Source organism: Schistocerca americana, chromosome 9, assembly GCF_021461395.2.
Source record: "Schistocerca americana isolate TAMUIC-IGC-003095 chromosome 9, iqSchAmer2.1, whole genome shotgun sequence".
Classification (NCBI taxonomy): domain Eukaryota; kingdom Metazoa; phylum Arthropoda; class Insecta; order Orthoptera; family Acrididae; genus Schistocerca; species Schistocerca americana.
The window spans coordinates 36,143,265-36,155,963 of record NC_060127.1 but is presented as its reverse complement, the minus strand read 5'-3'; the positions used below and the strand labels follow the sequence as shown (position 1 = coordinate 36,155,963).

At 43.0% G+C, this 12,699-nt stretch overlaps 1 protein-coding gene across 3 annotated transcripts in view; it reads right to left on the bottom strand.

Annotated features, from left to right (window-relative positions):
- LOC124551004 (mediator of RNA polymerase II transcription subunit 1-like) overlaps positions 1-12,699 on the bottom strand; it is a 597,071-nt gene that overhangs the window by 147,550 nt on the left and 436,822 nt on the right. Inside the window, exon 1 of one of the 3 annotated variants that reach the window (XM_047125845.1) lies at positions 7,328-7,756. The exons of 1 other annotated variant lie outside the window; for it this stretch is intronic. In XM_047125845.1, the coding sequence (XP_046981801.1) occupies positions 7,328-7,502 (175 nt within the window). In that variant the 5' untranslated portion in view covers positions 7,503-7,756. Of the gene's footprint in view, positions 1-7,327; positions 7,757-12,699 lie in introns of those variants that run through there. One more of the 3 variants, XM_047125844.1, reaches the window with a different exon arrangement.

Genomic DNA, 12,699 nt, shown 5'->3' with positions numbered 1-12,699 from the left:
GTACTGTGGGTGGTGCATCCTCGTCGCCGCTGTAGAGTCTTCAACCTAGGAAGCGAGGGAGAGGACGTTGTTGTGTGTGGCCGGTACCCTCTTTCCACGTCCGCCCCTATAGCTAGTAATAAAAAACTGAGTAACGGAATCAACGATCAACCTTAACGGATGTCTTGTGACGTCCGCCTGGACCAAACGCAACGAAAAAAAAAAAAAAAGAAAAAAGTATTGCTGAGTGGTCAGCGTGACGGATTGCCGTCCTACGGGCCCGGGTTCGATTCCCGGCTGGGTCGGAGATTATCTCCGCTCAGGGACTGGGTGTTGTGTTGTTTTCATCATCATTTCATCCTCATACGGCGCACAGGTCGCCTAATGTGGCGTCGAATGTAATAAGACCCGCACCGAGGTGGCCGGACCTGCCCCGCAAGGGGCCTCCCGGCCAATGACGCCAAGCGCTCATTTCCATTTTCCCTCTTTCCACAACACAAATGCACACATGGATTAATACGGCTCTTTATTTTCATGAATTGGATACTTGAATAGAGTTCATGTGTTGTGGTACAAGTGCATCAGTAGTAGTGCTCTTGCAGACAATATCGGTAATCTTACAACTACAAACTTTAGTCTCGCTATAGTCACTAATCTGGCCACTTGGAACTGTTGTAGTCTGTGATGTGGACTGGAGCCCGCTCTGCGATTGTACTGACAGACGTCAGCGGCGGCGGCCTAAATACTTGCTGTTGGTTGTCGGTGTGTCTCTGGCCTTTCTCGTGATAGGTGCATTGGATTCAGCGCCTACTATCGATCTTCGCGCTCCATCTTTGCCGACGGGTGTGTTAACGACAGCTTACGCCAGCACAGTTGCTCTGTTCATAATCCCCATTCGCTTCGTCAGGCGGAACGGAAGCGACCATGGATGTAAACGCTAGACATGGGGTAGTGAACCATCAGCTCATAGGCCCGTTTTTCATAGACGGAACACTGAACGTGTACAAGTATCCAGCCTCCTAACAGACTATCTTCCATGGATGCTGTTGTTGTTGTCTTCAGTATAGAGACTGGGTTGATGCAGCTCTCAATGCTACTCTATCCTGTGCAAGCTTCTTCATCCCCAAGGACATCCTGGAGAAGTATCAAGTATTGTTGGCGGAAGACCCATTCAGCGACGAAACCATCACCTGTGGCACAGCTTTAATGTCAGCCCTCAGCGAGGCACGCGAGAAGAAGTGGATAGCAACCCTAGAAAGAATGGATATGTCCCACAGTAGCAAAATAGTCTGGAACCTGATTAAGAAACTGGATGGTGACCCAAGGCTAAGCAAGGCTCCGGCCAACGTAACTCCAAACCAGGTGGCCAACCAACTCCTCCTAAACGGCAAGTTCAACTCCAAACGTCAGAAAACTAAAATCACACGCCTGCTGCCAACGGAAAACACCAACTTCCAGAAACCATTTACCATGAGAGAGTTGAACAATGGCATAAATACCATGAAGAATGGGAAAGCCGCTGGGTTTGATGATATTTGCGTGGAACAGATTAAAAATTTCGGCCTTGGCGCCAGGGACTGGATACTTGGACTTTTTAACGTGTGCCGTGAAACCTTTCAAATCCCGAAACTGTGGAGGAAGTCAAAAGTGGTGGCTCTCCTTAAACCTGGGAAGGACCCAGAGTCTCCGAAGAGCTATCGACCCATAACCCTTCTCTGCCATCTGTTTAAGCTCTATGAAAGATTGATCCTCAACAGAATAGAGAAGATCGTTGACTCGAAGCTAATTCCACTCCAAGCAGGTTTTAGACCTGGAAAGTCCTGTACCAGTCAAATTCTGGCATTGACGGAACATATCGAGGATGGGTTTGAGAATAAACTAATCACCGGGCTGGCACTAGTCGACCTAAGCTCCGCCTATGATACAGTAGATCACCGGACACTACTGCATAAAATCTACGAGACCCTGAAAGACTACCACCTAGTCAAGATAATCGAATCCATGCTCCAAAATAGACAGTTCTTCGTAATGCTTGAGGGGAAAAAAAGTCGATGGCGGAATCAGAAAAATGGGCTCGCCCAAGGGAGCGTGTTGGCGCCAATCCTATTCAACATATATACAAATGACCAACCAACTCCAGACAAAACCAAAACTTTTGTATATGCAGACGACCTGGCAATAACAGTTCAAGGCAACAGGTTTGAAGCCATCGAGGAGAAACTAGAAACCGCCCTTTCTATAATGTCAACCTACTACAAAAAGAATTCTCTAAAACCCAACCCCTCCAAAACTCAAGTGAGTGCATTCCATCTGAACTCGAGGCAGGCAAAGTACAGGCTCAATGTTACCTGGGATGGGACATTACTAGAACACACAGATACTCCCACCTACCTTAGCGTCGTGCTGGACAGAACATTGACATACAAATATCATTGCGAAAAACACGCAAAAAAGTAGAAGCACGAAATTCCCTAAAAAGAAAGCTGTCCAACAGCAAATGGGGTGCCAAACCTACCGTGGTCATAACTTCAGCCCAAGCTTTGTGCTTCTCAACTGCCGAATATGCCTGCCCGGTATGGTGCAGATCCGCCCACGCAAAAAAGGTAGATATTAGCCTGAATGAAACATGCAGGATAGTGACAGGCTGCATGAAACCTACCCCCATAGAAAATCTTTACAGGGCCGCAGGTTTCACAAACCCTGACTCACGTAGGAAAGCCCATGAACATACCGAGAAGCTAAAACAAACCTTTGATGCTCGTCACTCAATATTTGGCCTAGAGTGTGGCCCCAGCAGACTCAAATCCAGACGCCGTTTCCTAAGTTGCGCCTTAGATGAGCCCCCCATCTACTATCCACTAAGAGAGGATCCACCAAGCGGCGTTTCTGGTGATTGGAAAACGTGGAGAATGCTTAACCGCATCAGAACTGGGGTGGCTCCTGTGAAATCTAATCTGATCAAATGGGGTTTGTTGGACGAAAATGACGACAAATGCGACTGCGGCACTCGACAGGACATGGAACATCTCCTACAATGCCCAGCCTGCCCGCACAGATGCACCCTCGACGATCTATGGCTGGCTAAAGAAGAAGCATTGGACATTGCCCAATACTGGGCAAACAAATTGTAGTTTCCGGACACGAAAAAGTAAAAGTAAAGTAGAACTTTACCTGCTGCAGCCTACATCCTTCTGAATCTGCTTAGTGTATTCATCTCTTCGTCTCCCCCTACAATTTTTGCCCTCCACGCTGCCCTCCAGTACTAAATTGGTGGTCCCCTGGTGCCTCAGAACATGTCCTACAAACGGATCCCTTCTTCTAGTCAAGTTCTGCCACAAATTTCTCTACTCCCCAATCGTATTCAGTACCCCCTTATTAGTTATGTAATCCATCCATCTAATCTTCAGCATTCTTCCGTAGCATCACATTTCGAAAGCTTCTATTCTCTTACTGTCCAAACTATTTATCGTCCATGTTTCACTTCCATACATGGCTACACTCCATACAAATACTTTCACAAAAGACTTCCTGACACTTAAATCTATCCTCGATGTTAACAAATTTATCTTTTTCAGAAACGCTTTCCTTGCTATTGCCAGTCTACATTTTATATCCCCTCTACTTTGACCACCATCAGTTATTTTGCTCCCCAAATAGCAAAGCTCCTTTACTACTTCAAGTGTCTCATTTCCTAATCTAATTCCCTCAGTGTCACCCGACTTAATTCGACTACATTCCATTATCCTCATTTTGCTTTTGTTGATGTTCATCTTATACCCTCCTTTCAAGACACTGTCCATTCCGTTCAACCGCTCTTCCAAGACATTTGCTGTCTCTGACAATGTCATCGGTGAACCTCAAAGTTTTTATTTCTTCTCCGTGGATTTTAATACCTACTCCGAATTTTTCTTTTGTTTCTTTTACTGATTGCTCAATATACAGATTGAATAACATCGGGGATGGGCTACAACCCTGTCTCACTCCATTCCCAACCACTGCTTCCCTTTCATGCCCTCGACTCTTATAACTGCCATCTGGTTTCTGTAAAAATTGTAAATAGCCTTTCGCTCCCCATATTTTACCCCTGTCACATTCAGCATTTTAGAAAGAGTATTCCAGTCAACACTGTAAAAGTTTCTCCAAGTCTACAAACGCTAGAAACGTACGTTTGCATTTCCTTGCTGCAGTTTTTTTAGTGTTGTGTGGATATCCTTGGGGTGTTACCTGTTTTGGAAATTTTTTATGTTTATCGTAAAGCCTTGGAATAACCACCTGATTCTGAGACTATCAGTCTGTTAACACTATTGAATGCTGTAAATTTAAGAAACAGTGTCATTTTTAAAATTATGGAAATTTATTATAAAATTGTTTTGATACTTCATTAAATGAGAACTTTAAAGGGGATGACTCACAGCTCAAGCCGGTCCTACAACTTCCTGTAACGGCATGGTAATGCTGACGCACTATTTGGTAGACGTCATAATAATGACATCGCAAACCACCATAACAGAGAAACGGCTGCCTCGGCTAAAGGTTTGCCGCGAGTTGCTGGCAGCGTTGGCGGGAGCTTCAGGGGGTGGCTGTGTGACGCTGTGTATACCCGACAAGGGCACCTTGCAGAATGGTCCAGTTAGATTTCCTTCATACTTACAAGATTTGTAGGCCAGTGCAAACACGACTTCGTCAAGCAGTTTTTTTAAAAAAGACCCTCGAAAATATCACCTCTGAAAAGCACTATTTTTCTTCCCGAGCGCTGTTTCATGTACAAAACATTTCTGGCTTCTACTCATTGGTAGCTGATAATGTCTTTAAGCTATATGGAAAATAAATTTATGTAGTTTTTAAACGCTGTTTTACACAGAGGATGATTTTTTTCCCTTTTAAACTGTGTCATGTCAACAAGCAGAGGGCTTGCTCTGTTAACACACGGCCATGATGAAACTGATAGGTCATATAACAAAATAAAACCAATACGAAAATTTTTAAAACAGAGACAGGTAAAGAAGCCATAGACGGTGACACTATTACTGTAAAAGGAATGGTAACATTGTAAAAGACAGTATTTGTGTAGCAGGTATTTTTAATAATTACTGTTTAAAAATAGATGTGATAATTGGTAAATAGTTCAGGAGAGAAAGCAAAACAGTACACTAAAGAAGCAGTACAGAGGACATATAGTGAATTAAAAATTAATTTCACATCCCCATCTGAAACAAGGGACTGACTGAAGAAATAAAAATTCATTAGGGGTGAATAATATGACCAATAAGATATGAAGTAGTTGTATTCCAGTAATATGTAATGTTCTTTGTCACTTATATAATGCGTCATTAACTCAGAATGTTTTCTCATGAAGACTGCAATATGCCATTGTTAGGCCTCTCTATGAGAAGGGGTGACTCTGCAGATATTAACAACTGCCGCCCAGTGTCACTCCAAGGAAGATTTTCTAAAATTTTTAGAAGGTAATGTACTCTAGGGTTGTCACACACCTGTGTACTCATAGTGATGGAATACTTAGCCAAGCACCGTATGAATCTCAGAAGGGTCTTTCTACTGAGTCAGCTGTTTGTACATAATAAAATCTTTAGCTCACAAAATATCACCAATTGGGACCTTCTGTGACGTACTAGTGGTATTTAATTGTGTCAGTCACAATATCCTTTAGAGACATTATGTTTAATGGAATAAATACAGTAGTTCAGCAAATCCCTCGGTTAGTTCGTATTTAAGAAACTGTACACAAAAAGTTACCAAGTAATACAAAGAGGGACGCCACATAATCTGCATGGGAAGAAATTACAGCGTGAGTCCCACAGGGTTCGACCACTTGCCCACTTTTGATCTTTCTTGATGTTAATGATGTGCCATATTATTTGATTCAGGAGGCAGAATTAGTTCTGTGTGCAGATGATACATGCATTGTTGTGAAGTCTAGCAAAGAAACATCAACAAAGAAAATAGTAAATGATGTTTTAGTGAAAGTTACTGAATGGTTTTACCCAAATGTGCCAGCTTTAAAGTTTGAAAAATTGCAGATCATCCAATTTTCTACTGTCAAAAATATCCCACTTCATATTAACGTATTATACCAACAAAAAACAACAAACAGGGTGGATAATTATAAGTTACAAGATGTTTTTACCGATGGAAAATCCTGTAGTAGATATGATAAACAGTTTAGATTTAGCTACTTTTACCATAATTATAATAAATCTCAACTTTGGAAATATAGAAGTCAATAATTTAATTTTCATTCATTGCTGTCTTATGGGATAATATTCTGGGGCAACTTCTCAGTTAAGCAAAAAGTATTCATTGTGCCGAAGAAAGTAACAAGAATTATGTTTTAAGTTCACAAATGAACATCTTGCAGGTACCACTTTAAGGAGCTTGGAATATTAATCACAGTCTCACAGTGCATTTATTAAGTTATGAAATTATGAAATTTGTTATCTAAAGTTCATTTAAGTCTGAGAGTAACAGAGACATTCTCAAGTACAATAGTGTAAGGAAAAATTATTTTCATTACCCTTTATTTGATCTAAACGATAGCAGAGAAACGGGTGAAATATGCAGCTATGAAAAACTCTTTGACAATGTACCCATGGAAATAAAAAGTATAAGAGGTAGCACACGTATTATTAAATGTAGATCAAACCTATTTCTTCTTGATAATAAAAAACTGAAAATTGTCAGCAAGTAGTTGAATTACTTTTTTATGAGTTGTATGTAAGTGTCTTTCTTCATTCTATTGACACATTCCACATCATAATGCTTATATTAAATTTGGTCAATGGAATGAGTAGCTGATTATAACTAAACTCAACACACCAATGATACATGGTAATTAACTGTGTCAGTAATGTGGACATACACTAATCAGGCAATTTAAAACAAAAATTGCGTCATACTGTCTTATGAAATCGGTATCCAGGTTCTAACCTTAAAGTCCCATAAGTCTGAAGGAAATTGAAGGGAGTCAATCGGTAAGTTTCCCTTATGACTAATAGTGTGGTGGCAACACTGATGGTGGCCATATTAAATGCAGCAGACACCTGTTTTAATTTTGTGCTGAAGGCTAATAATAATAAACAAACATTAGATAAAGTTTCTGTTTGTTATTGCAACCATTCAAATTAGTCATTGTATGAACTTGTGGACCTGCAATCCTGAACAAAGTGTCTACAAAAAGATATCGACAGGAGTTATAGATTATGTCAAAAATTAAACATTGAATTCTGGTGCGGACGCTCTGAACATGAGGTGTTTTGCAGCGCCAAGGAAAGGACCAGAGGTAAACTGTTGGTCCTCTGGAGTGCTGCAGAATAAAGAGAATGGTGCCCACCTGCATTGGGCGCCATGGCGAGGTGGTAGAGGTGCGGCGGCGGTTGGCAGGCCTGCGCCAGGTGCTGGTGGTGCCTCCTGAGCCTGTCTCCGTGCTTCACCCGGCGCACAGTAGTAGCTCCGCCTCCCGCGACGGTCGAAGACAGACTGGTGGCTCCCGTCGCTGCGTGGGCCATAGGGGCAAGGGGCGCGCTAGCGGCGCCGCCACATGGCGCGCTCCGGAACTACAGCTGCCGTGCTGTCGAGCCCTGCCGAATCTCACGATTTCTCTTCCCCAGATTCACTCTCCTTCCCTCCAGGAGGGTTGGAACGGTGGCGAATGCAACATCCGGCGGTTGCGAAAACGCCAGAACAATTGGCGGTGGCGGAGGAAGTTTTCGCAACGCAAGAATCACACGCTCCAGTCCGCACACGTTCTCGGCATTCCGTTCGCGAATATGTTTTCCACTTGCGTCGCTATACTTGGTAGTGTCTTGGTGCACTGTAGCAATTATCACCAATAATAACTGTGCGGTCCTTCATGGCCGTGAAATAGATATTCCGTATTTATTTTCCTCTTTGCTTCTTTTGATCTGTAGAGAGCGAGTATCTGTGTCACGTGGATGTTCTTCGCTGAAAGACGTAATTCGCCTGACAGTACGCAAGTCAGCTAGATGTGACTTTTGCATATATAGCGAAGGTCAGCTAGATCTTCTGTAGTCCTAACTGTGCCTAAAATAATAAAAGCGTACGAAATAATTTAAGCCTCACCGAATTGTGGGACACACGTAGCAGATAACATATTAACGCAATTCACTTAATTCTTCAGAGTACAATCTACTAAATCCTAGAATTCTTACGATTACAAATTACGTAACAAACACTCACTCGCACACACAAACATATAGGAAGACTGACAGAACTTAATTTCCGGTACCGGTACATGTCAAGACGAGTAGTAATGGGGTCCTACATTGAGTTCAAAGGTGAGGCAATGACGTTTCTTTGTTATTGCAATTATGATCCACTTACATCTATACTACTACAAAATTATAAAGACAAGAGGTTGATTAATGCTGTTCCGAAAAATCTTGATACGTTTATGATAGATACACTCCAAATTTTTACACCATGTATTAGAACATGGATACAGGTTGTATTCTTGTCACATACACACACACACACGATAAAATTCCCCTGTTGGCGAACAAAATAGGCGAATATGTTCTCTACAAGACTCTAACAGAAAAGTCCTCACCAAAAAATTTTGGCATGCCAACTTACTCGCACTCGTTTAACTTAGAACATTCTAAATCCTTTCAGCCAGTCTCCGTTTGGAGTGAATCCCTCTTACACAGCATCTCCCTCTCAATGCCACTCTCCATATACACTATGTGATGAGAAGTATCCGGACACCCCTAGGTGCATTTTGCTGCCACCTACTACCAGGTACACCATATCAGTGACCTCAGTAGCCATTAGACATCGTGAGAGAGCAGAATGGTGCTCTCCGCGGAACTCACGGACTTCGAACGTGGTCACGTGATTGGGTGTCACTTGCGTCATAGGTCTGTACGCGAGATTTCCACAGTCCTACACATCCATAGGTCCACTGTTTACGATATAATAGTGGAGTCAAAACGTGAAGGGACAAGTACAACACAAAAGCGTACAGGCCGACCTCATCTGTTGACTGACAGTGACCGCCGACAGTTGAAGAGGGTCGTAATGTGTAATAGGCAGACATATATCCAGCCCATCACATAGGAATTCCAAACTGCAACAGGATCCACTGAGTACTATAACAATTTGGTGGGAAGTGAGAAAACTTGGATTTCACGGTCGAGCGGCTGCTCATAAGCCACACTTCAGACCGGTAAATGCGAAACGACGCCTCGCTTGTGTGGAGTGACGAATAACCTTACACAATGTGGCGATCCGATGGCAGGGCGTGGGTATGGCTAATGCCCGGTGAACGTCATCTGCCAGCGTGTGTAGTGCCAACAGTGAAAGTCGGAGGCGGTGGTGTTATGGTGCGGTCGTGTATCTCATGTAGGGGCCTTGCACCCCTTGTTGTTTTGCGTGGCACAGGCCTACAGTGATGTTTTAAGCACCTTCTTGCTGCCCACTGTTGAAGAGCAATTCGGGGATGGTGTTTGCATCTTTCAACACGATCGAGATCCTGTTCATGATGCACGGCCTGTGCCGGATTGGTTACACGACAGTAACATCCCTGTAATGGACTGGCCTGCACAGAGTCGTGACCTGAATGCTATAGAACACCTTTGAGACGTTTTGGGACGCCGACCTCGTGCCAGGCCTCACCGACCGACGTCGATACCTCTTCTCAGTGCAGCACTCCGTGAAGAATGGGCCGCCATTCCCCAAGAAACCTTCCAGCACCTGATTGAACGTACGCCTGCGAGACTGGAACCTGTCGTCAAGGCTAAGGGTGGGCCAACAGCATACTGAATTCCAGCATTACCGATGGAGGGCGCCACGAACTTGTAAGTCATCTTCAGCCGAGTGTCCGGATACTTTTGATAACATAGTGTACGTCTCTCTTGCACTGTTTCCTCTTTCTCCCATTGATTTACAGTATACCACACTGCCACTGGCTCCTCTCCCACTTAACCGAGCGAGGTGGCGCAGTGGTTAGCACACTGGACTCGCATTCGGAAGGACGACGGTTCAATCCCGCGTCCGGCCATCCTGATTTAGGTTTTCCGTGATTTCCCTAAATCTCTCCAGGCAAATGCCGGGATGGTTCCCTTGAAAGGGCACGGCTGACTTCCTTCCCCATCCTTCCCTAATCTGATGAGTCCGATGACCTCGCTGTTTGGTCTCTTCCCCCAAACAACCCAACCCAACCCTCCTCTCCCACTTACTCTTTCTTCTTTTCTCTTTTTTCCCACTGTAACTATATCCGCCATATTTCTGCAGCTCAAAAGTTCTGGGGGTCCAGCTTACTTTTCCCCTATACCCACGTGTAAAAATCTAGGTCCAAAGTGCTCCCTCCCCTATATCTACGTGTTAAAGTTCGACATTCTGGGAGGGTTCAGACCCCTCAAGGCTATGTATGATCTCCACTCACCTATATTTTCCTCTCTCTTTTGCTCGCACTAGTTCCATCCCTCTCTCTTTTACTGGGCCTGTCTGTCACTGAACATCAATATCTCTTTACTCTTTGGCTCCCACTGCTATTGTCTCCATACATCTCTCTTTCTCATCCACTGCCAGTCTCTCTTTGGTATATATCTCCCCTGCCACTGTCTCCTCTCCCTTCCACTGTCACTGAGTCTCTGCTACTGGCTGTCAACATAAAAAAGGGTGAATATTTAAACAGGTCAAAATTTTTAGTCAGAAAGGCGGAATGTTGACTGAGGCAGTTGGTTCTTCACTTTTCTGGCAGTCTTATCAAGAGGAACATATTAGTTATTCCACGTCCACAATGCCTTCACAGGACAGTTTGGTTAGCAAGCACCAAACAAGTTCACCATCAAGCGACTGTGTAAATGTGGCAGGTGGAAGCAAAAGTGGCTGACCGAAGGTGTTAGTACCAGTGATGTGCAGCTTTCATTTTCATATGTCTAGCCAGTTGGGTATCTCTACGGATAGTGTCCACAAGGCATTGGACAAAATGCAGTCTGGGTGGCAATGTTTTGTGTGTTCAGGATAAGTGAGTGAGAGGGGAGGCGGGGTAGAATTAACTAATGTTATCCGTTAGTCACGAAAATATTTATGGATGATTTTAGTTGTAATACATCATCCTTTCGATCCGTTGTTGTTGTGATCTTCAGTCGGAAGACTGGTTTGATACGCTCTCCAAGCTACTCTCTCCCGTGCAAGATGCACCCTCTCCGAATAACTCCTGCAACTTTCATCCATTTGAACCTGGTTACTGTATTCATCTCTTGGTCTCCCTCTACAACTTTTATCCCCTGACGATTCCTTGTTGCCTGAGAGGCGTCCTATCAGCTGATTCCTTCTTTCAGTCAAACTGTGCCTTCAGTTTCTTTTTTCGATTCAGTATCTCAACGTTTATTACTCGATCTACCCGCCAAATCTTCGGACTCTTCTGCAGTACACTGTTTCACAAGCTCCCATTCCCTTCTTGTCTGAAATGTTAAACATCAGCGTGTCACTTCCGTGCCAGGCTACGTTCCACACAAATACCTTCAGAACAGACTTTCTAGCACTTAAATTTCTATCCAGTATTACCAAATTCCTCTTTCTCAGAAATGCTTTTCTTACTATTGGCTGTATACACCTTATAACCTTTGCACTTCAGCCTTCATCACTTATTTTGCTGCCTCACTAACGAAACACGTCTACTACCTTTAGCGTCTCGTTTCTAGTGTAATTCTCTCACCATTGCCTGATTTAATTTGACTACATTCCATTGCCTTTGCTTTTATTTTGTTGTTCGTCCTCTCTCCATTCCATTCTGCCCTTCCAAGTCAGCTACTGTCTGAAAAGATTACAATGTCATCGGCAAGCCTGAACTTTACTTCCCTATCCAAATTTATCCTTGGTTTCGTTTACTGCTCTCGAAGTTCAGATTAAATAACATCGGTGATAGGATAAAGACCTGTCTCAATCATTTCTCAATTACTGCACTTTCATGACTTTGCAGATAATATTTCCCTCCCAGTATTTCATGTCTGCTGTCTTTAGAATTTCAAAGAATTTATTGGAGTCATCTTTGTCAAACTTTGTTTTTTCACTCGCAGTGGCATTAACCCAATACCACGACAGTGTGTATTTCTCTTGATGTGGCCAAATCTTCAGAGAGGATCCACCGAGATTAGCAACAAGGAGAGCACACGTTAATTAGATTTTTTAATTTTTTTTTAATTTTTTGTAGTTCAGAACTCAAATATCAATCACACAAAGCAGATCGATGTTACTCTAAAATAATCTCGAGAAAATCGACTTCGAGTTTTTCGAAACTTCTGCAGTATCCAAAAACAACTGACAGTTTTACCGACGGGGATGTGACTCTGTGGTGAAATGCTCACTTGTTGTGAGTGCACATTCTACCGGTATATCAGTGAAGGGTAAAGTACATAAGGGAGAAAAGTTGTAAATTATAACGTTACCTTCAAATTTAAACAATTTAGATTTGCAATGAAAATTGGATTTTTCTGTGCTATGTACAGAGAAAAATAAGAAGATTGAAATTTTTGATAAAAATGACGTTTGTATTTACTAGCGCATGTATGACGCATTTTATATTTAAATGACTTACGTAGTCGAACTGAATTAAAAAAGTTAATGACCGAAAGGAGACGCTAACCGGCGATACGATGATCACCAGCCTCGAACGCTACCGATTTTTTCAGTCTTAATGTATTTTAAGATTCACGGAAATGTTCGTCGATCACGAAGTTT